Below are 25875 nucleotides of genomic sequence, written 5' to 3' on the forward strand. Positions count from 1 at the left end.
AAAAAAATAAAAAAAAGTCAATAAAAGTAAAGGAGCTGTGAGTGCGGGTTCCATGTATATTTTTTATTTTTATATTAAATACCCATAGCACCCATATAACCATATTTTTTTCAAGTACTGCAAATGCTGGTTGCTGATGAAAAATTGTCCAACAAATGTATCTTGCAGTAATCCTTCCGCTTATATATACATTTTTATATGTTAAAAAATAAATGAGTACTTTATAGGGGCCTAAAGAATTGAGATTGCTTTGTATTTTGTTTGTACATAAGGTTATTACTGAGTTTTAATAAATCGAACGAACCGTTTATTTAACTTTTTTTATTTGTTTTATAATATTAGAGGAATTCCTCATGGTGGTTTGTTCCATTGTTTAACCATAAAGCCCATACAATTCACACATTTCTGGATTCAGCGAATATTAGCTTATCCTGTTTTTTTTTTTTTTGTTACTGTTGTTCAAAAACCATTTTAATTGTTTTTCTAACATTCCCGTTTAGTTTTCGTATATTTTTCCCTTCGTTTCAGAATTTCCATTGTATTTTGGTGGCAAACATTTCTGTTCTCACTCCATTTTCACCATTCTAATACAAAATAACTCGCCGAATGCAAAAGAATATGGTTTTATTGTCTTTATTGTCACATGAGTTGGAAAAATAAATTTGAATGAAAAATACGAATATACACAAAAGCAGTACGCAAATAAATAAAATGCCATCGTGCTTCTTTATATGCCTGAATAATTTTCGAACCAATTTAAAAATGCCAATATTTATTGAAAAATATTGCCAGCTCTACGCCGAACGCATTTCGAAACTAAAAAACAAGGCTTGAGACCCGAAAACGGGAATCTAAATGTACGTTTTTGTTTTTCCGGCTCGTAACTGCCGTGAAGCGGAAGTTAAAAACCGTGTTTTGATTTGATTGTGCATTGAAATTTCACATGTGTCTGCTCCTCCTTGTTAACTGTAGCGTTTCGTTCGATTTGGCTGCCCTGGAAATGCAAATGTTTTACATTGTTGAGGCCGCAACCCGTTTTAGTTTGGTTTAATTTATTTTTCTTCCTTTCATTTTTCCTCCTCTTTTTTTTATATACGGCTGTGGAAATGGCATGCCGAAAACAAGAATCTGTGGAACGTATAGTTTCGTTGGTCAGATTTATTGGAATAATATATGTTGGAACCAACAAAATATAGGCACTCAGGGTATAGTTTATATGTATAGGGATTTGAGTGAAATATTAAGAAAATAATCACGGGATTAAAGCTGTCATATTTATTGAAAATGTGACTGACTACTAGCTATATGCACAGAAATATTATTGAAAATGGCATAAAAAGTCAATTAACTTTAAGAATAGCTGCTTAGCTTTTAGATATAGATGATATAAGTACTTGTTTTTGGTTTCTAAATAATCTGGGATTCACTTATAAAATAAGGAATATCTCATTCTCAAATCAACAACAAGAAACTAAAAATTGCATCTCAAATTTAACAAATAGATACATTTAGTTGTTTCTGCCTAGCCCTAGCTGCACTTTTATTTTGTTTTATTTGGCGTACATTTAGACACTTGTGCCTTTAATTTTTGTTTTTCTACAACTAAATAAAAGAGGTCATGTAAAAAAGAAAATGGTTACGGAGACGACTGAATTTTCCATGCTACGTACCATATATTTTAGTAGACTGAAAAAAGTGGATTTTAATTTGCTAAATTTAATTGAAAGATCTTAGGAAGATATACTGCTCAATACAAAGACTTCTCAAATAAGAATTTTTACCATTGCATTAATTTTAATACGAAAAATGAACATGTGGCCCTCCTTAATGTATTTAAGTTATATAACTCCGTTTCTTTAACTTTAATTAATACTTTCAATGGTTTTAAGTAATTATTTTTTTGATTTTAAAGATTTTACTGCTAGTTATTTTATGAAAAATATCACAATTGTCAACTTACTCTCACTTTTAGTCCGGGAAAGTGAAAGATCTTCATCGGTGGCGTCTCCTTGGGCGTGTATCTGTAGAATTCGCGTCTGCCACGATACCATTTCACGGAGTACAGACTGTCATCCTCGATGTCGTAGAAGCATTTGAGGACGGCCTTGTCACCGCGCTTGACCGCGTGCGGGACTCGCACCCGGACGTCCCTCAGAGCGGCGGTCAGGCCTGAAATGAAACAATAACACGGGAAATGAAAAACAAACCTTCAACAATTATGTTTAATTATTTAAGGCAATATAATGCTTTCAGCGAAAAGGGACTGAACAAACAATTCCCGCGGGCCGTGTCTAATAGAAATCAACTGGAAGCGATAAAAAATCATCGCGCCTCTCATTTTTAATTTAACATTTGCTTTTATTTTATTATCAATTTTTTTGTCGTTTGTTTATTTTGCCGCTCCGTTTCTTCATTTTGTTTTACGGCGTTGTGCATAATTTATGATGGGCATTTTGTGTTTTATTATTTTGGACTTTTTATTAAATAAATCCCAAACGGATTTTATTGACTCGACAATTCCCACGATATTTTAGATGGGAGAGCTTTACCCTTTTGAGAAAGTATACTGAATCATAAACTGATTTTACGACTTGTCCATTTTTATTGTTTTAAATATTTTACTAAGCAAGCTTATACAATATTTATAATTTAGGTGGACTTGCATACTTGCTGTAGAGATGTATAATAGATTAAGCCATTAAAAACAATTAAAAATAAATATTTCCCTTTAATATTTTTGTTGAAAGAGTAACTCCTTTTCGACTTTTTCCTATTGAAAAATTGTCATTTTTAATATCTATTCTGATCACGTATTGACATGACTTTCGGCATGGTTTTATGCCACAAATCTCTAACTGAACACTCTCTCAAACCTCCTCCTCAGCCATACATATTTTTATAGAATATATATAGATTTTAATATATATAATGCAGAATGTGGCGGACATTTGTACACATGTCCGATTCCCTGTTTTACTGCCCATTCGTTTTTTAGCCTCAGGTCTGGCATTATAAATCAGCTTATAGCAAGGGACAGAAAAAAAGGCTTTGTGTAACCAGAACCTCGTTCCACCTGTTTGCATTTATCGCTCTCCCTTAATAAAATATGAATAAATTGTTCCCTGATTATGTGAGATGAAATTAAAAATCATTTTTATCCTCTGTCACTTCTTGTGTCGTAAAAATTTGTGTTTTTGCCGAAAGGCAATCACACATTTGACGGATATTCCCAAATCCAGCAGTGGCAATAAATTTTGTATTTTATGGTCTACATAAGCTTTTGATTGAAATTGAGTGCTTAATAAAAATGTTTGAAACAACAGAGGACAATTAAAGAAGGGACAGGAATGGAAAACCTCTACGAAACATGATGCTCTCTGGGAGTAGTAGATTTCACATAGTTTTAACCACTTTTAAATGTCATATTTCATATCCACTCTTTGTGGAATAATTGGACTTAATAACAACTTCACCTCAACCACATCAAGGGACTCAGGGAACCCCTTAACCCCTTGTAACGTAATCAAACCTGTCACGACCTGAGTGACTCTTCATTATCACGAAACTGAAGCCACAAAAAAAGGGGAAAAACTTCCATCACAAGAGCTTCACATTTGAGTCACATTCACAGCACAGGCTGCAGCTCAACGTTCCCAATTCCCCAGTCATTGGATTAGACTTTCTGGCTGCTCCACTGTCATTTAGCGCCTTCAGACCTCTGTGGCTGTGTGGCTCTGTGGCGCCCATTTCATGCCACACTAAATAGACAAGGTTGCAACAATCCGGCGGCAAACGAATGTCCAAACAAACCGGCACGAGTGCGGGTGGTGCTTTGTAAATCCCATCAAATAACTGTAATTGCAAAGTTTTTACAACCAGACACGAGGCGCAGGCCCAGGCCCAGGACCAAGGACAATGCACATGCAGCCCGACCATTTGGTTAGGGGAGGCGGTGCTGTTGGAGTCCCAGGACTCTTCCAGAGCACGGAGTCCTGGGGGTGGTGGCTATGCGCCCCACAACGTGTGCAATAAATATGAATAACGAGCACAACGTGAGTGGCACACAAAGTAAAAACCAGACCGCACTCGACGTTACTGTGCGGCAGTGAAAGGGCATCCAGCTATCCTGCCATTCGGGCCACCCACGTCCTTGATTCCTTGGAGAGAGAGTGGCACATCCCCATTGTTGGCGACACGCGGCGGCAAATATTTGCCACAGCCCCTCTGCCTTTGTTTAAATCTTGTTTATGCAACATGCATGGCATATATTAAGAAGTGCCGACCAGTCTCGAGTGTCAAGCAAATGTCCAGCTGCCCAGTGATTTACACCCGGCTCTGTGAGTTGCTCACTTCTGAGCCGCCGAAGGACCTTCGTTCGATTAAGCCACACAGCGTATAATCGAATTGCGCGAAGGACAGCGGAAGCTTCAGAGGATTCTCTTTACCCAAGTCCCTGGACTATAAACAGTTCTTGAGTTACAGAATCTAATTTGTTAACCAAATAAATTTTTATTCGTATAATTAGTTATGGTGAACAATATTCGAGTCCTTTAAGCCAGACATTGCTTGTTTCTTCCTCATAAAGTAAGGTGTATTGTCTTAAATTTACAACTTTTGACTCTTGCCACTTGATGACATCCTGGGCAACACAATTTGACCATTTACCACCTTGGAGGTGAATTAAATTCTAGCCCTGGCGCTTGCATAGAAAACTCTTAGCTGCTCAAATTACGGGGCATTGTATCAAAGCATATTTCGGAAAACTTACGGCCAGCTAATTGAAAAGAGTAAAGCCGAAGGAGGGCAAACTCAAAAGTTTGGCCACATTATGACCTGAACTGGCACACAGTTTCCCTTCCACACGAACTCCTGGGGCAAGAGCAGCGTTTGCCTGAATGACCACACAGTTTGCTCGAAGGAACTGGCCACGAGTTCCTCGGGCAAAGTGGAAACTTTCAAAAGTCCAAGTTTATGGAGCTCGGCTTTTGAAATGTGCATGATGTCGAGATACACTTGTGCAACAGATGGGCGGCATTATAATTTTCTATTAGCCATAGTGCGAAGTTCACCAGTAATATTGTCGCTCCCACCAAGTCCTGGCGGATGTCCTGACTGGTGAAGTGGCGCCAAATTTATCATAATTTGTGCTGACACTAAAAATGTAAAACCGTATCTGTGTGCAAAACCCAATAGGAGTGGTGGCAGTGCCGCCACATCATATCGGGCACTATTACAGTCTCGACGCTGCACAGTCATTATTCAGTCAGATTTGACTGCCATCTGGGGTTATCAGCCCCGGCCCATCCTTTGGATTGGGGGGGAGAAGTCCCTGCCAGGACTGTTTATTCGGGCACGGACTTGTCGCCAACGCGTCGGGGGATGTGGATACGGATGCTCGACTCAATGTCCCTCGTCCTTTGGGGGTGGCTTGAAAAATTGTTGACAATTTCAGCTTAATGCATTTTTATGTCACTTCTTCTGGTTTGGCGAAAATGAATGCTGCTGTTGTTTGTCCTGCACAAACACAAACACAAGCCCGAGACCAGACTCACTCCTTCGTCCTGCTGTCAGTCAGACACCCACACATGTGCAGCAGTCCTTGCATTTGTAGTACCACCAATTCTGACCAAGTCGCTTTTCCGTCAGCTGCACGGAAAGAAAATTGAAGAGACTTCAAAGATAATTTATGAAAGAATGCCTTAAAGAATCATTTGCATGTAATCAGAAAAATATAGGTTGTTATAATAACATGTAAGTCCCACTTCAAAAATATAATTCTAAATTTAAATTATAAATATAAAAATACATCTAAAAACACCACTTTGTATGTAGTATTTCTTTTTCTCCTGTGTGTCTTTGCCGGATGGTTGGAGCCATTCAGCGTCAACATTCAGGACTCAGTCCTCAGTGTCTGTCCTTTGTGTTTATTATGAAATTTTAGCACAAAAACCCCGTGACGGTCTGGCTACCCCCTTTGTTTACGCTTAAAGAGGCTGGGTCTTTGGTGTTTGCCATTTAATGGCACATTTTCCACTTTTCCTCCCAGACAAATCGTAGTCGGTTGGGTTTTTTCGGGGTTGTTTCATTAAATTTAATGTCCTTCGCTCTGTAATTGTGAACAGATTTTAGCAATGGCGAAAAAAATGTTGGGATTACAAATGGTTTCCATTAAGCTCTGATTATTTTAAGGAAATTTTAATAGGTTTTTTTTTGCTTTAAAGTAATATTTATACATTTGTTTGTTAATCAATTAACATGGAATATGAAAATTATATGTGTGTGCAAAACATTTTAAGTATGTAATTCTATTTGAAGCACCAATCTTTATTCAACTTTGACAGCTTTTAAAGATACATCTCTTTTATAATTAACTACATTGCCCATCGGTTTTAAAAGCCGCGATTATCACTTTCACAGACATAGAAATAAAAAATGAAAGAGATCCAACAAGTCGCAGCCTCTTCTCCCTCACAGAGAGAGAGAGGAAGGACCAAAGCCAACTGAACATCCTTGGCCATTTATTTAAAAACTAAATAAGACAAGCATCGCTAAATCGCCAACTAAGCTCATAAAATCCCACGAACAAGTGCCCAAGTGTAAAGCAACGTGGGAAATGTTCAAGTATGGGGAAGATGCCGGGGAGGAAAATGGATTGAAAGAGATAGCGCAGCACAGTTGGGAGGTGAAAAGCTATGAAAAAGTGCAAGGATCAAACAACTGAAAGCGAGGCGCACTCACACAGCTGCGCTAAATAATAAAGGGAAAATAGGAGAGGCAAAAAAATGGTAGTCTCTGGCAGAGAAATGAAAAGAAAAATACAAAATTCGGAGCCTCGACTATGAGATTCGCCGTAATCTGTGCATTGTGAAATTTGCAAATAATATACAAAAGTGTGTTAGGAAAATATTTTAAATAAATTTGCAAAAGACAAAAATGTATTTCAATCTTATAACAATTTGTTGGGGGCATCCTGCTGAGTATCCTTTATGCACTATGTATGTGTATACCCTCGATTCTGTGTAGTACCAAGTGGCAAGTAGTGTTGCATGTGGTGGTGCCTGGTCCCCACTTGAAACCCTCGACTCATGCCTTTGTGCAGCGTTTCTAATCTAACACTGGAAATTGTGCAGGAATTTGTTGCAATGAGCTTTTTATTATCCATTTTCGATCTCGCCCACCCGCTCCAGCACACACTCGAGAGGGTCTTCCTTTTTTCCTCTTTTTGGAAAAGGATTTTTGCACGCTTTTGCATTCCTTTCCCGTTGCGAGCGGTGAAAATTGCAATGCCAGCGTGTTTTTCTGGCCAGGAGCACAGGTGAAAATTTATACAGCGACCGTGTTTGCCACGCCCCCAACACACACACACACACACAGGACTCCCTTACAAGCCGCTTCGGCCAGACGTTCAAATTATTTAAGGATTTGTTACATTTCCGGGCTTTCTATGCACTTTTCGACCATTTTATTTTTTACAATTTGTCGCGACCAGGCGAACAAAATGGGCCACACAAGTGTCTGTTAAATGGTCGTTTAGGCCGAGGGAGCTCCCCATTTTTTAGGGTCTGGGTTCAAGGTTTCCGCTCCTTTCGTTTCGGGCCCCTCTTTCTATCGCGAAAAGAGCTGCTGACTTGTTGACCTGTAAATAACTTAAGTTTAACGAAGAGATTAACGTCCCAGATTTGTTGGCGAATTTTATACATTTTTTGTGAGCCCCAAAAGGGGGCATGGCTTTTGAATAGAAAAAAGTGTGGAAAAGGAGATTTAGTAACTGGTGAATGTAAATGGATAAAGCTTTAGATTTTTGCTTGCACTTTAGATTCCTTTTTTTGATTACAATTACTAGTTCCTTTATAGTGGAACTTCTTGAAGAATATATATCCTGTATCTTAAGTTTCCCCAACCATAATGCAAATGAAGCCATTTGTCAAAAATAATCATACGTCTTTGTCCATATAAACTATTTCCCTGATAAGATCATCCGGAAATATAAAACTTAACAGAGCAACCCCAACAAGAATTTCCATTTATCTTTATTTTCTAATCTCACCCACTCGATACACATTTAACCCACCCCTCTAGAAGGCACCCACGCAATCCACCCTCTGGATTAACCCTCCTTTGGCAAAATCCTAACAGCAATGTACTCGTAACATGGTCTACCGAGGGCTGGGAGCACGCGTAATTTTTAATTTACCATGACGTAAATCGTATAAAACTGTCAAAGTCACTAAAAGCAAGAAGCAACAGCCTCTGTCCCTGCTGACTGCATGTCCTTTGTCCTGCGACCTCCTTCTGGGCACAAATTATGTTCCAAACAGACCGAAGGGTGTCGGAAGTCAACAGAGAGGAGCAGTCAGAAAAAAGTACACGGAAAGAAAGCAGTTATTCAATCTATAATTTTAAGATAAGAGAATGAAACCAAAGGTCCTGGCAACAACGTTCATTTAAGCCCAAAAAGTAGGCAATGATTTCTATTAACTGAAGCTTGGTATTTTTATGGTCAGAAATCCCGTATTTGAGCATTATTATTCTTTCTGTGTAATGGTCGTTGGAGCCACTGGATCGACTTCAAAACAAAACAAAGCCCGCTACGCAGGACTCTCCCCCAGCTGGGCAGGATGTCAGCCCAGGACACGGCACTGGCATTAATAAGTAAATCTCGAGCATGTGACGGCTATCAGTGGCACTTCCGCTCCCCGATACTTCCGCCCACTCGCAAGTAAACCGAAGCCATTTATATTTTATCTTGTCCTTGTCGTCGGTTCATGTGAAGCGAACTTCTCTAAAGTTCCAGCAACTGCGAAATGAAGTTGCCATGCAAGTTGCCATGCTCCTGCCGCCGCTCCCCAGGATCTGGGGAATTCCTACGGCTTAGGGTTTGTGTCTCTCTGTGAGTGAGTGTGTATTTTGGCCGGAAGTTGCAATTCCTGCCCTCAATGCCTATAAATTTAACTTAGTCTTTTGCGGAACTTCTTCTCCTGCCTCAGTGGCTCTTGTTGTTTTGTCATGTTTTGTTATCCTATTTGTCCTTTCAAGCCAATCCGGTCTTGACCAGAAGCCTTCGTGCATACATACATATATCCTTACACTCCGGCTGTTGACTTTCGTCCGAGGATTGCATTAGTTTAATTAGCCGAACACAGGTGACGGCAGCTAAGATGGATGCGGTCAATTTCCTGGGTCCGCCTCCGAAGCCATAAGGTTCAACCTAACGCAGCTTGTAAACTAAATAGTTAAGTAATAGTTAAATGTAAATGCTGCCGCCTGACTTTGTCTATAATTCAACAAGCCGAAAGCGCTTCCGGCATGGATATTAATTAATTTACAGTCAGGACATGGAGAACATCCTAAGCAAATTATAGAATTCCTAAAGAAAATAACTGTGTAATCATAATAAGTTTATTGGAATCTTTTGCTAGTTATATTAAGACTTAAATCTTCAAGTTTGTTTAATAATTTTGTATTTAGGTCATTCGATTTATTCTCTTAAAATAATAATGTCTTCCTGTTCTTTGGAAATTTAGAAAAACAAATCATTGGCGAACGCTCCCTCTCTCTCTCGGGGAATAGACATGTCCGCCCAAAATGCTGTGACTGACATTATGATAACCCAATGACAGCTATTTGCCAAATCAGACATCGATGGTGGGGGGTGGAGGGGCTTGTGTAAATCAATTGATTGGCAATGCGTTTTGATTGCCAGCCAAAATTTGGCACAGACACGCGACAGCAGGGGCATGGAGGAGATTTGTGGCCGAGGGTGAATCGATTTGGCAGTTTTTGTGGAGAAAAGGGGAGGAGCAGGAGGAGGAGGAGGATTCCTCCCCATTTAATATATTAATGCCTGACATGCACTAGGAATGTGCTTTATTGTCTAGGAATCAGCAGGCACGGGGCTCTTCGATAAATCCAAATGAATTGAAATTGCAAATTAAAGCGACTGCGTTAATTTTCCACCCGCCTGCTGCAGTTCAATGACACAAATAGATGGCGAAATGGGTTTTCCTTCGGCTTTCCGCCAGTTGGCAATTTATTGAAAGACGAATTTCTGTGCCTCTGAGCTGACAGGCCTAATTCTTGTTGATTTGCTAGAAACGGAACCCAAATGTTCAATAAAAATTTTGTGATTCGGAATGGAAAGAGGGTTCCCATTAAATCAGGTCTAGTTTGTAGTCGGAATAAAAACTAAACATAATTTATATTCGATTGCAAAGTAAGTAAGTTTCGATGTAGTTAAATTCTCTTTGCCATGAATTCACTGAAATGTTATATAGCAATGAAACAGGAATATTCTGATATTCAATTTCTGAATTTAATGGAAATCTGGCAGCAATCTGCAATAGGCAATCATCCCATAAATAAATACCGAACGGAATAATATTGCTAGGAAAATATTAGTAAATTAAGGAAACCGATAATTTTGGTCAATACATGTTTTCTCCCAACAAATTATGTTACATCACCATACCCCAGCCTTTGCTTTACTCCTTGCAATTTCCAGATTTTGTACGCCTGCCTTACATCCCAGATATTGTTTTATTGATAAACTGATAAGCGGCTCATATTGTTACTCCTTGACCCACGCTTTTCCTCACCAAGCCAAGTTTTTTGTGAATATTTCCTCAGAAGTACGCTTATCTCATATATATAAATTTTATACTTGCGATTTTCTCGTACATGTGTTTTTTGTTCTTTCTTCTTGATTTATTTTAATATTTTATTATATTTTCCTTTGATGGAAAATGCATTTTGGGATTTTTTTTCCTTGTCCGTTGTCGATGCTGTTATTCCTTGATATTTCCCTTTGCAAGAGCTTTTCATCAAGATGAAAATGGTATTTATTTTTATTTATTTTTGCTAGTGGATAAATATCGCTTGAAATCAATTTTACGTTATTTTCTTTGCCCATTTTTATTGCATTGTTACCGTGTTTTTTTTCAGTTTGCAGTTTGCTTCGGACTGTTGAGTGAATTCCCATCTTATTTTGTGATATTCTAACAAAATATTGTGTTTTAAATACTTTTAACTATTCTTAGGACTAAAGAATGAGACCTTAAAATTAAACACAAATAATTTTACACTGAAAGCTTTGAATAATTATGATAAAAGCAATGCATCTTTTGTCAAAATGAGCGAAAATGAGCTACTTTTCCGGCGTTTTGTCGCATAAATGTTAAAACTTGGCCACTTTTAGGGTGTATATTGATGCATTTCGCCTTGGCCCGAATAGCTGACGATGTCACATGCACATGCAGGTAATGTTCCCACCGAAACCCCTTTTCAAAAAGGGGTCAAAGTTGCCAACAAATTAAACTCGAATTACCTGCCAGGAACATAAAATCCAACCCAAATATATGTACATATATCTACTCCACAGATATATGCATGCATCAAATATCAGGATCTGACGTTACTTGGCCTACCGCAACAACAATAAATGGGGGGGGTGTCCTTGCTATTTGGGGAGCTGAGTGGGTGGCAGGCTGGGAGGACAATTACTGTTGAGGCCATGAGGCAGCAGAACCGCAGAACAATAGTTTCCTGTTTCCTGAGTGCTAAAGTTTTCATGTGTCTGACCCAGCCCCATTCACCCTCCGGTGGAGCCTCTACATATATTGCTCCTAATGCTCCTTCCACTGCCAATTCGACATCCTTCGCCCATTGGACAGCCCCTGAAATGCCCATCCCATGTGGGCAAAATCGAGTCTTATTATGGACGCTCGCATGCTCAAGTTATTGTACACAGAGAAAAAATGCAATCTCTTTCTTGGAACTAAAATCTTTAGCTCTTAAAATACAAGTTCATTTTCCTTGCCTTTTTAAGTCACTTTTCATTCAAATAGTTATTTAGATACTTGGAGTCTGCACTTAAAGAGGTTCTTTAGCACAGGTCAATTTTACTAAATGCATTTTTGTTAAAACATAATTCCTATAATATTTCCACAAGAAAACTACACATTTTTCTCTGTGTGTGTAAAGTTTTTCTCCCCCTTACCGGAACATTTTTAATGCAATTTTCACCTAGCTCGGGGAAACTCCTCCCTCTAATCGCTCTCCCCTCCCTGGCTTTCCCTTGACGTAATTACTAAATACTTTTGGCGCTTTCTCTGTCCTGGTAAGGTCCTTTTTTCTCGCCTCTCGCTCTTGGTGCTCGCTCGTCCTGCGCCGTTCCTTGTTACTTATTTTCTTATCGTCTCGGATTTGTGGCCGCAAAATGTTTCGTGAGCTTTTGTTTGGAATTTGGCTAGCCTGGCTTTCATTTTTCTTATTTGTCTGGATATGGGTTTTTCCTTCTACATCCTCCTCTCTCTTATTTAGTTCTTTTTTTGTTTCCTCTCTGCCCGCGGTCTATTTTGGTTGGCATTCCCAAAGTACAAGCGTGTGCCATGTTTATTTTTAATTAATTTTCCTTAAGCAGTCTAAGACCCTGCTGCCACAGCCGAAAAATCTCTCCTTCGCGATGGGAAAACATAAAAAAATGAGAGCTCGATTTAGAACCATTTCGTTTTTGTTCTGTTAATTTTTGCAATTTTCTACTTAATTACCTAATGGTTTTTGTGTAGCCAGTTACTTTGTGCACTTTGGGGTCTCCTGAATATATGTTAATTATGTCAAATGAAATGCAGTTGAACTTTGTCTAGATTTGCATATAGTTTTAAAAAATTAATTACATTGAAGTTTTAATATTAAAATATACATAGTACAATATTTGGTAGAGGAAACCTAACATTAAAAGCATGTCCACTTCCAAATACCATTTAAACTTTAGGCTTTAAACTTTAAGATACAGATCACAATAATAGTTTAATAAATATTAAAAATATTCAAAGCCACTCTCGAATAAAGATTGCAAAAAGTGTGAGCATCAACTGAATTAATTAAAACTTGGGCGATGAAAACTCCTTCTTCATTATATAGTGTCATCCTCAAAAAGTTTTTTTGGTCCTGCCAGGAAGCCATTCCTGGCACATTCCGATTAGCACAGATTCAGAGCCAGTCGTCCGTTGGCCAATCGAGCGTTCCGCTAATCGTGCAAATTTCAAGCACAATTGAAGCCGCCTCAAATAAACGGAGCCGAGAGAACTCGGGAAATTCTGCCACAGCCATTGCCTGACAAGTTTTTCCATTTGCTGATGGTTGGGGGGGAAACGGGTGACGGGTGGCAGACCCGGCCAAATTAAGTTGAAATTAGCCACGTTTAAAGTATAATGAGCGTATAAATGATTAATTGTTTTTTTCGGGAAATTGATAAAGGAAGGAGGGCGGGCCAAGCCGACGCTTAATTAACTTTGCTTTATTGACTGCTCGAATAGGGCTAATTGGTCACTTGTCGGATATCCAGCTGACACCTGAGCCAATCCCCTTCAATATTTAGTGTCTCAATGCCACGTTTGTTTAAAATTTCCATTTAACTAAGTGTCCCCCAGTCCCTAGACTTCCTCCTTGTCTGTGTTGGACTTTGCCAGACTGTAAAATTAAATAATCTCTTATCGATTCCCCATAGCATTGAAGCCATAAGCCAAATAGGCTTCTTGGCGATTTGTCACAAAAGCGGTTTCTGCTTATTTTCACAATTTGTCCTTTTGATTGCAAACAACAATAAAAAAAACTTTTCCATTCTGTCCTCGAAAGACCGCAAAGTTTCAATTACTTCAACTAATTTATTAATGTTGTTGAAATGTTATTCGGGGGACTTGTATTTCTGGCTGTCTGTTTCGGCATACTTTGCCAGATACTTTATGCTAAGGCAGAGGGAGTAGGAATTCGAGAACAAAGGGTCTAAGAAAATGTTGAAAATTAAACGAAATAGTTGAGATTCTTTGAAAATATAGTTACGAGTTAGCAGCGCCAGGATAAGATGTCTTACATATGGTTTCAAGTCAAGATTTTTCTTGAAATTTAATGTAGTTAGGAATTTGCAAAACTATTATTAATGGTTCAACAACGTTGGAGAATTTATTAAATTACATTTTGATTGGGAATTTGAGGTATTTATTTACTCCGGGCATTAGTTATGTAGTTAAGACATATTATTATTAATAACCTATTTTTCATGAACTCTACTCATCTTGTTTATTATGTTTCCTCATCAGAGTCCTGGCAACTAGTGTCCTAGTCCGACAGGACTGCTAATTGATGGCTAATGCCGTCGTCTGCTTTAAGACCCCATTCCTGGCCTTCGCTTCGGGAAATCAATTTCACTTTAATTAGTATGCCAGGCATGCATGTGCTCCTTCACTTTACGGAGTGCAGAGAATAATAAAATATCCAACTGGAGCTGCATAATTTTTGGCCTTAATTCAATTTGTACTTTTCAGCAGTAGAACGGAAGTGCGCTTTTAGCTTTTGTTCCTTGCACTCCCTCCCGTCCACCCTTTTCGACTGTTTTCATAATAAAATATTTGGAAAACTATATAGAAAACGCGAAGTTCGCAGCAAAAATGTGTGTGCACAAACTATAAAATATAAGCGAAACAAGGGCGAAACTTTTGCAACTAATAAAAAGCGGAAATTCCACGGAAGCCGGAAGGGAGACGGAACGGGGATTTACACTCAGACGTCAGTGGAAAATGCGTCTTGTCAGCCAGCCCGTCTATCGGCAGAAGCTACCCAGCATAAATATTAAATATGGCATGTTTCAAATGTAAATGCTCAGTGAAAATTCCATAAATTCATGGCCCAGCTGCGTTTCCCTTCATGACATTTAACACTTTGGCAAACAGCGGCGAGTTAGTGAGGCGGCAAGTTGGCAAGCCATTCAAATGCACTTCAAATTCCAGGAGCAACAGCTGCGCCTCACCAAAGGGGTCCTGTCATTGGCCCTTAGTGATGGCAGGATGTCGTGATTGGAATTAGTTGGTGGATGGAAATTAGTTGGAAACTATTTCGGGGTTTTGTGGAGGAAATGATTAATGATTGGGTTAAGCCGGACAATATGTTTACTTTCGAGTTAACACAACTTGAACTTGATTTTGATGGTCACCTCCACTCTCATCCCGTTCTTAATCCTTACTTTATAAATAACATATATTTTCTCATTTCTGAATGTGTGAAATCACGCTGGCATCTCTGCCAAATTGAAAGGAACCTCGCTGACTGCTTGGCGGCGAATCCAAATTAAATAAGATTTGTTTGGCTGCCGTTCAGCGAAGGCAGGTCAGGTCCTTCTTCTGGCCGCCCTCAGGATGTCCTTTAGCCGGTTTTAACTTTTGTTGATGCCACCGACCCGTCGCCGCGCATTTTAATGAGTTGAGTCGGGGGCGTGATGTGTCGGATTGTTTGCCAACAAACATGCGTCAAGTTCAAGTTGGCGTGCGAAAAGGCAAGAAACCAACACTGTCAAGGAGTGGAGTGGCACGGAAAAGCTGGCGGAAATAAACACGGCCAGACCAAAGTTTTTATCAGGACTTTTTGGCCCCGAGTTCGAGTTTTCGCCTCAGTCTCAGCCTCAGTTCCTCGAGGTTTTTGGTGTCGGCCACATTGTGTCCTTTTGGCTCAAGAAAAATGTGTTTAGAATGCGGAAAACTTGTTGAAAATTGAGTTTTGTGTGGAGTTTTATTCATTGATTTGCGGCTGCTTTCCTCAACTAAAAATGTGTGTGTGTCTTGTGGTTTCTTTTGAGGAGTCTGAGGCCAGGGAGTTAGTTGGGAAATATGTGGTTAAAGGGACTGAATATTCCAAGGAGCTCAGTCACTTTATGTTCAAGGTGGCCTTAGAGTTTGCTTAACAATGTTAATTGAAAGCTTAAAGCGTATCTGTCTTTCTATTATTTTATTGATTTAAAAACAGCACTTTTTATAATGAAAAAAAAACATGAGAATGTGGAAAAGTATAAATCGATATGCAATAACACTTTGCAACGATACCAATTAACTTGACAGTGACTCTTTCAACTTACTTGCCACACACTTTCTGATTAGTCCACCGCCGCCGACACCCTGGAAATGTCAATCGCAATTGCCGGAGCTCGGGAAAAAGTTTCCCTATGACCCATTAGTGCCATTCGATACGTACGTGTTTATTGGAAACTCGGTTGCACGTTCATTATTTGAGGTCACAAACAGGCAACAACAATAACGAATGGCGAATGGCGAATGGCGAAATGTGCAATAATTTTTCAGCTACAAACTTTTGTTACAACATGGAGATGGCATTGAGCGCATGGAATTTTTAATCAATAACTTTGATTGCATCTGTTTTTTGTTGTTGCCGCAGCAATTACTAGGGAACTGTCAAGTATATTAATTTGCTGAGCCCGGACAATCTTCTTCGTTTGCCCCTTGTTGCAGTGTCTCGTAAATGTTTTAATGGCAAACTATTCAGGGGAAGAAGGACTTTCATTACGTTTTTATTGCTGCGGCGCGCAGGCGAAGGTGAAAGGTGAAAGTCGGAAGGCGAGAAGGTGGAAGGTCGGTCACGTTTCGTGTTCCGTTTGTTGATTGCCCGACTTGCAAATGCCAGAGCAGTGCACATGTGCAGGTGATATTGCCATTAAATATGCAGGATTCCCTTCCCATCTGCCCCCGACTCTTGCCCCACCTGCCACCGATTGAGCTGGCTTCTTTGGAGACCCCTTTTCGGTCTCTGGGTTATGAATTGCAATGCATTTCGTAGTGGCAGCTTCCCAAGGCATTGCAATGGCAAAAGGCGTTAGTGGAGAGAAGGCCTTCGTTTCGGTTAAAACCTGACCCGAAAATAAGCCCAAAAATAAAGGCAAGGAAAGTGTAGTGCAAGCGAAATAATTTAATATTTATTGAAAATAAACAAAGATACAAAATATGTTGAACTGGAAATCATTTCTTTTAGCATTTTTTAAATGTGATAACATAACAAATATAAAAGGAAAACTGTAGGGTAAATAAATAATAAATAAAAGGTATGGAAATTATATTCCTTATAGCTTTTACATATATTCGGAATTTCCTTCTAAATCACAAGAAAATTATTTAAGGATCTCTCAGAAATATTTTAGGGAAAGAAGTCTCATTTAAAAGTATTTCAATCCATAAATATCTTTAAAAGCAGGTCAAGATACCTTTCCTGCACAGTTTTCTCTTATGCATTTAATTTTTAAATACAAAATATAATAATATATACCAAACAAAGCCATTAAATTGTAAGAGCATAGTTTCACCATTCATAATATATTTATATTTAACTTTTAACAATTCCCTCTTAAATAATATTTTCCAGTCTCCTCGAAATCTGTTTAGTTAACAGAAAATATTAATAAACTCGGAATAGAAAGGAAAACGCTAATATCGCTAATACAAAGCTTTTAATTTATGTACTTCAAAGGGTTTTTCAACATCTAGCTAATGTCCCTGAAACACCGCTTAGTAATTATTAAATTATAAAAAGCGTGTATAATATACACGAAAATTATTACTATAAATTCACCTCTTTATTAAGGCTCCAGGGGGCGTGGCACGTGGGCGTACGGGCTTAGTGGTTTTTGCTGCATAATGGAGGTGAAAATTGTTGTCTCTGGCGTGGCGTGTGTACCCCACGTTTTGTGTGCTATGCGCTCGGCATTTACCCACGCCGGCATTAATAATTATTATTAACTATTTGCAAGCGTTGCCGGGGATAAAACGGCCAGGGATAATAGCTAGCATACATGGCATACTATACACTATACACCATACACTTATTCTATATGCAAAAATGTGTGCTAACATGCGTATATTAAAATTCTCGAGCATGCAAATTTGTCCTGGCACTGACCAGATAATAAAAGTGTGTTTTTAAAACAATAACATGCCACGCGGGGTCATAAATATGATATACTTTAAGAGGACACTTAATAATCTTTCGAAAGTTGGGATATTTTCCATATGCATCTTCTATTTACATATATAAATATATATACATATGAAAATATATTTGAGGAACTTTGGTCGTATATCTCTGGTATTTCGATCGTTTAAATATTTATTATCCTGTAATTATCCTGCACACCTAACCCAAAACTAGAGTGTTTCTGCTTCTTCGTGTCTTTCGCTGCAATTTTGTATTTGCAGGTGCATTTTGTCAAACTAACACATTGGTTTCCGGTGCATAGGTTTAGGGTCACGGACCGGGGTCCTGGGTATCCCTAATGGTCGCCTCGGGCACGCACTCGCACACACAGGCGAAATTGTTTCCTGTTATTATGTAAATTTTCCTCGTGGAGGCATCCTGGCAAATAGTTTTCCTTTTCGAGGAAGGGCTTGCATCCACGGGATTGACCTTACCAGAGCAATTAAGCCGCTTAACCCATGGCAGCCAGGCAGTCGGGGCAGCCATATTTCGCAGATCCAACCCTCTCGACGGGACATGGCCATAAAAATTGTTAAGCTTCGTGCCTTCATCCCATCCGCTTGACAACGAAAGCGGAGCGAAAATGAAAAATAAAATGGCCGAAAACATTTGGCCGTTACAGCTGCAGTTTGTCAGTCGTGGCTAAAGCTTCAATTTGTCCCAACCTCGCTCATCCTCTTGGCCCTTTCCCATTTCCCTGTTTTTTTTTTTCTCGTTTCTTGTTGCTTTTAGCCGAATCGAGATTTTCATGCATTTTATGTAACAATCCGGGGCCAACTCTCACCTCTCACCCGCAACTTTGCACAGGTCTCTGCATCAATAATAGTTTGTTTGGGGCTGGGTTTGGTTTGGCGTTTGGCTATGATTTTTAGCCAACGAGGAAGCGACTCAAATTCTGAATTCCCAACACTCTGGCAGCTCTCGGCTTATTCATATTTTTTGCTCGGCATTCCCCTTCTCGTCCATTGATTTGCCAGTTAGTTTTAAGTATGCCAAGCGAAAGGCGAAACCAAGTCAAGCATCGTAAAGTCCCCGGGTTTTCGCATGGGCGAAAGGGGGAATCCCCATCCGGCTGTCTCGAGTGGCAGAGTGGTTTTGCGAATCGGATGGGATCGAATCCGGGGAATCCACGGCACGGAATGCACTATAATTGGTTTGGTAATATATACGGGAATTGATTTCCCCCCAGCCGAAGAGGCTGCCTCGTTGGCTTGCCTTAATTAAAGACCCAGAAAGGGTGGTCCTGGGTGAGCATCTCTTGAGGTGACAATTTGTCTCTCTGCCTTTGAGGAAAATATAAAATTAGTAGAGGAAATTGATAAATGCTTGAAATGATTTATGGAATGGAAAATTCTAAGGATGCTTAATTGTCATACAAAATTGAATATCTTTGGCAATTAAAACGTATGATTTCATTACACTTGCAATTCGAATATAACTATTGATTGTCTTTGGTATGTAAATATTTAAAATGCTAGCTCTTCCCCGGATACATAGAAAGTAAAAGCGGAAGAATGCTCATGACTAGTGAGTTCAGGAGACACATGTAAGTGCTCAGGACAATTACTCCAACACTTGTCCACTAATTGAACTCAGTGGAGTGAAATCAATATAGTCTGGAAAGGCCAAACCTTTAGGTTTTTAGCTGACCTTCCGGCCCCTTGCAATTTAAATCACATTTACCACTAACACAAATTACAGCCTATTTGTGCACGATAACCCACAATTTTCCCAGACCACAAAAGGAGCCTGAATAAATGATAATTTCCCCAAACAAAAGCTTGGCATTAAGACATTAACTCACACAAGTTTTTGAAACAAAACGAAATGGTACTTTTATATATTGTCACAAATTTGCAAGCACTCGGAGTCCATTTCGGCATGTGGTTATTAAAAGTAAATCAAGTGCACGACCGATTTACGTAGCCCCAGGACTAATTAGCCACTTGTATGCTGAACCAAAAGCCGGTCTCAACAAAAAGCCAAGTTACCATTGGGGGTTAGAAAAACATTTTGCCGTTTTTTTTCTCCGTTTGTTGTGCGTGTTGGAGATTTTTATCAAAAACCCCGTAAATTGTGGGAGTGAGGTGTAAGTGTGTGTGTCCTGGGTGAAGGTCCCGGGAGTCTAATACAATGTCGTCGTCTACATCGAGTGCACTTGGGCCCGACTCGATAATGGCAGGTTAATAAACGTTTTTGTGCGACATTGAACGCATGGCGAGACGCTTTTGTGAGTAGACTTTCAGGTTGGGGGAGTCCCCTGGTCCCCACATGTCCCTCAGTCCTTTAAGAGTCCTTTTTGCATGGCTAATGTCCGACCCGAACCGCCCACCAAAGCCTCATACCCCAAGGATGACCTGAAGGACGTGGGATTGCTGAACTTGGAATGCACGGACTGTATGCATATCGCAGTGAATCACGGTTCAATGAAGCCAATTCAATGAAAACACAACATCGATGTCCTGAAGGAACTGAATGGGAGCAGAGAAAATCACTGATTTGTATGGTCTGCTTGGGTAAAAAAGTTAAAAAGCCACCAAGAGCTTAACATGCAAATAATTGGCAGCATAACCCTTTTTTTATTCCTCTGGGAGATATCGGAGAAAAACGTTTAAGTCCGTTTAAAGTCGATTATATATTGGTAAAATATCTACCAATATCAATATTATAATTTATGTCAAAACATGCTAGTGCTGTTTTATTATAAGCTTATATAAATAATGGCATCCTATTAGCATTAATATTCATAGACCATTGTTTATTGAGTTTGTGCAAATGCAAATATATATAAAAATTTAAGAAAAAAACAATAGTAATTGGATTTATTACCATTCAAATGCAGTCTGAAGTTTACTAAAGAGTTCCGCATTTTATTAGAGAATTAAGAATTTGAACACATTTTATAAATACAATAATTGACCTAACATTTTTCTACCTTTTTTTGTTTTACGTAAAGCCCTTCTTAATATTTTTAAACATAAAAAATCAATCAAAATCGAGAGAGAAAATAGAGAGAATCAAAAATAACAATTTCAATGTCTTATTTCTCCAGACAAAGCCAATGTAATACTCAATTTTATACACTTTAAAGCTAGTGTTGTTTTGACTTCATCCCATACGGAATAGGGAAAACTAAGCCCGACAGTCACCTGTCACAGAATCCACAGATGCTGTGTCAGCCTACACAAAAAATAGAGAAATATCTACATGTACAAAAAAGTGCCACTAAATAAAGCCCGAAAAGGTATGCTACACAAAACAAATGCCAGGCACGTTGGAAACATTTATCAAGACCCCGCACATCCGCCTACAGAAACCGTGCGCTAACAAGACGACGGCAGGACGAGAGCCGTGGAAAAAGGATAACCAGACCTAAAATCCAGGCAACTCTTTGGCCGAGAAAGGCACCACACCCGCCGAGTGACAAAGAGTCGAAAATTTCAGTCACGCGAAGGGATTAAATGTCGTTTGATGTATTCTATGTCATTTAAGTTTCTGTTGATAGAGTGAGCGATAGATATATAGGAGAAAAATCAACTGTCAGGCGTCAGTTCAGACTCTGAAGAAAGCCTACGACTTGGGGGCAAATGCATTTGTGTGATACATCCTTCGCCCCTTATTGACATGTGTCCTGGCAAAACCGCTTCGCTCCACTCCGCTCCGAAGCCGATTGAGTGCCGACTGAGCCATGGGATGCAGATAAAATTTAAATCTGCGCCTCACGTCCAGGGGTTAAAGCCAGGTGAATGGTCGCCGTTCCAGGATGAGGAGGAAGTCGGTGCTGGGAAGCCGCAGCGCCTTGTGTGATTTATTGAATAAATCAGTTTGGAGTCTCCTCCTAGCAGATGCTGAAATATTTATGTGAACGCTCGTACGTACGCGGTGGTTTTCAAATTTATGTGCGCCGGTAAATAAAATGAGACCTCCTCCAATGGCGGCGAAAGCCGCAAAGATGGGGCAATAAAAATTTGAAGTGTGTGTAAGGCATTTCCAGATATAATCTTATATGTATATATACTACAAACATATATAGTTAGATGTTGACAGAATGAGTTATCGGTGGTTGGCAGTATTCTGATTCAGATGTGGTCGCAGTCAGTACAATTCGAGAATTATGAGGTGATAAATTCCATTTGAGTTTCTGTCTTGAATTGAATGTTATAATTGTAATTATCATATTATCATTATATTTTTGTTTATTTAAAGAATTTCACATTAAAAATATGCAACATACTACACTTTAAATTGGTTTTGAGTATATTGAAACCTTTTTAATTTGTAAAAGTCATACATTTTTAATCAACCTGAATTTCTATGACATCCAATTCAATTAAGGTTAATTAACATTTGGGCATTTGTAATTATAGTTGATAGTAATTCCATTAAATAATATTCGTCATAAAAAATCGTTTGATTTCACATTATCATAATTATATTGCGATTTTTTTTAACCGAATGAAATTTTGTGTTTTCTTTTCTACGGTTTACAAATATAAGATGATAAATGTTTAAGAAAACTTACACTTAAAAGTAAGCATAGTATATACGTTGACAATGCACTTAATTTTTATTGAGAAATTAAAGTTATTTATTGGAATTTGTTGACCTTTTGCGTTCAAGTGCAAAAGGAACATTTGTTATTATTTATTTTTCACATTCCCATAAAAGTCAAATTTTCTTTTGTATTTCTATTTCTTCAATATTCCTGCTGACATGTGGATTTATTTTATTAAAACCTTTCTCAATCAATTTCACTTACCAATTAAGACAGCAAGAAGCGTCGTTTTGAAAGCTAAATGATAAACAATTTGTGACACCCGCATTTTGAAAGGTGTTAATTTCTGTCTGAAAATATGAAAAGAATATATGTTATTGTAGTGAATTTATTTAGTAGAAATTTAACAAGAATATTTATAAGTATTTAATGCTGAAGAAATCTTAAAAAAAAAAAAAAAAAAACACATTTTACTGCTTATCCAAAGCTCAATAAAAAGCAATAAAGTTTTTTGTTAATATTTAAAATTATCCAAAATTCATTTCAATTATGTTATGAAACATTAAGTCGCATTTCATAACTTGAGTGATTCCATTAGCCAGGGACGCTCTCTGTCTCCTGTGATATAAGCCCCTGAAAGATAGGTAAAATTTAAAGAAACACCCACTAAAAAAAAACCCCCCGATCGAGTGTAATAACATCTCGAAACGTTGGCAGACAGCAACATCGGTCCTTAATGCGTTAAACTTTGGCTGCACCACGTAACTCCTGTTGGCCAATGCAACCGACTGGGCCGCTTTCCTCGAGGCAGGTGTTGCAAAGTGAGTTTCTTATAGTCACTACTTGGTTGGTTGGGCCAAAGTATTGAAAGCAATTTTGTAATCAGCCGGAAAGGAACAAGGGGAAACTGTATAAAGTAATAACTATAAAGAAAACTGCAGCGATTTACCCCCCCCCCCCACACACACACTCCTACCCACAGTTTGGGGGTAAAAAGTTTTCCATTAAGGATGTGTTCCTTCCGTGCCTGGCCGAAAAACACATTGTTGCCTAACTGCACATCAAATGCTCCCTCTTACCATCCCCCCAAGTTGCGTCGGTGAGAACAACATTTTTCCATAAATTCTTCGGCTTTTCGGGGCACTCGGAAAAGTTGAAAATCGGATTATAATAATCCCCTGGTCAGCTTGAGTGGACTCGCCGAGAATGCGCAAGGATCCGAGGGTCTTTTGAGGAGGAACTTTAACAAGTTGTAATCTTTTATGGCAGCAAATTGCATTACAGCATCGAAAGAGTCCAGAAAACATCTCGTATGCGGAATATATTCCCATCGCCGATGCTCACATGGCCAAAAAGCACCGATGACTTCTTTGGTCTAACCCATTAACCCAGGACAGGGTCCAGGCCGGGCTTAATTGCTTCGGTTTCATTAAGGTCAGCAGCTCGAAAAGCAACCCGAAAGTGGCCAAAACAAAAGGGGGGAAATTAGGTGAAAACTTTTAACTTTTTAATTTATGCATTGACAAACTTAAACGACCGAGTGCGACTATGGGAGCAGGACAAACAAAAGGGCCAAGTCTGTTCCCAATGCGATAAGCCGCAAGACTGCACTCTCAGACACTCAACGCTCCTAACCCCTTCTTCTTCTTCTGACCAAATTGGGGCAGACAAAAACATCCAAAGGGCAAAAAAATATATATACATTTATATAGTCTGTTACCCTTGTTCTTTTCGTTAATTGCATCAGTACTAAAGCCAAGTAAAGCTGGGAAAGGACACGGGTTCTTAAAGTGTTTTTTTTTCGCATCTATTTCAAAGAGAAGCTGAAAAGCCTTGCAATTTGTGGTCCAAAGAATCTTAGACTTTTCCCAGAACAAGATGATTTGGCTTTCTGTGAGCTTTAAAATGGATTGAAGAAAATAGAAAACAAGAAATTATTTTCCAATTTAACACATTTGTATAGTAAAGTTCAAGAAAATTTCTTATATTTCGGATTTTATATAATTTATTTAAAAGTATTTTACATCAGCTTCAAGCTTTAAGTGTGCTTCTTAATAACCATAGTTCCTCTTCTATTTCATCAAAAGTCCTTATAAGGTAACATGACTTTAAATTGAACTTTGCATCCACACACATTCGGCTTAAACCCCAATTAGATGCTCAGGCAAAGATATTGAGAATAACCAAGCGGAAACAATTCGTTTTTAATCTGTAAAAGCAAGTTCATAAATCCCTCAACAATCATCCAATCAAAATATTTCTTGTTCCACCATCCAAGGCAATTTGGAAAACCATCAGTGCAATAAATATGTCCAGTCATTCCATGGCCAAAAGGCCATGACATCTGCTGCCGTTGATACTGTAGCATTTCACAGATTGCTCGATTACAAAATAACCAGGAAACAAACATGCAAAGTGGGAAGGAACACACAACAATTTTAACCCACCAGGATAGATGGCTCAACATTGAGAGCCAAATCAAAATGGTTTTCCTGGCAGAAGGAGGAACCTATTAAACCGCTTTTGGCCTTCAAAGCCAACACACACACACACACACACGGATAAATACTAAGTTGGCTGTGGAGTTGTGCAGAGCATGTGAAAATTGGTAAACAATTTATGTGGTCAAATAAAATTGCTGCGAAGTTGGAAATTCAGAAATAAATTTATGACTGCTCAAACCAATAACAGAAAATTCACCATAAACTTTGGCAGTCAAAAACAGGATATTTCGAAATATGAGTGGTACTGAAAATGAAGATAACTGAGACAGCTAAAAAACACATTGCAATGTTTACATACATTTGAAATATTAAGAACTAGTTGTTTTGGACAATAATTGATTCCCTTATACATTTCGCTGAATATTACTGATCTTAATAATATAATTTTAAATATTATTTCTACGAAAACTTAATCTGAGATTTCGCTTAAATTTATTTTCATAAGCAACGCAAATTTATTCATTCATAAGACATAAATTTACCATGTACAATATTTATTTTTTAAAGTATACTAACTGTATTTAACCAATAACTTGTTCTATGAAATTTTAAACCCTGAACAAAATATAAACTTTATAAATTTAAAACTTTTATAAATATTTATCTTAAGTATTAAGTCGCCAACTTTATAAGATTTGATTTCAATTTAAAAGTACGTTACATTTGTAATAATAAATTAAATAAATAGTAATAAATATGTATGTACTTTATAAGTTTTGATTTCAATTTTACATATACATATTTATTACTATTAAGTCACCAATTTAAATCTCTTTTGGAACAAAAGGTTTCATGATATTAATGTGAAAATATGTGAAAATAATACACTCTCTACCTAGAACCAAAAAACTTTTCGATGGTAACCTGAACAAAAAAGTTGGCTCACAATCATCTTCCCAATAATTCTGCTGTCCGCGCCACTGGCCATATGCAATAGCTGCAAAATAGATGCAGATACCGAAACCTAAGAGAGGCACCGAAGTGAAACCAGTTTTCGGAGGGATATAAATTACATGCTTAGCTACTCATAGTCCCCGGGCCCAAGCTAAACTTGTTCTCCTTTTTTCCAGAGAT

General features: G+C 38.4%; 1 protein-coding gene across 2 annotated transcripts in view; it reads right to left on the reverse strand.

Annotated features, from left to right (window-relative positions):
• Positions 1 to 25875, reverse strand: part of beat-Ia (beaten path Ia) — a 36838-nt gene that overhangs the window by 7148 nt on the left and 3815 nt on the right. For both annotated transcript variants that reach the window (XM_020954807.2, XM_086832311.1), the window contains exons 2-3: positions 22562 to 22647; positions 1961 to 2169 (exon numbers count right to left, since the gene is read on the reverse strand). In XM_020954807.2, coding sequence (XP_020810466.2) covers positions 1961 to 2169; positions 22562 to 22625 — 273 coding nt within the window. In that variant the 5' untranslated portion in view covers positions 22626 to 22647. The remainder of the gene's footprint in view (positions 1 to 1960; positions 2170 to 22561; positions 22648 to 25875) is intronic.

This window comes from Drosophila serrata, unplaced genomic scaffold, assembly GCF_035046125.1.
Source record: "Drosophila serrata isolate PLE 108 unplaced genomic scaffold, ASM3504612v1 contig_245, whole genome shotgun sequence".
Lineage (NCBI taxonomy): Eukaryota > Metazoa > Arthropoda > Insecta > Diptera > Drosophilidae > Drosophila > Drosophila serrata.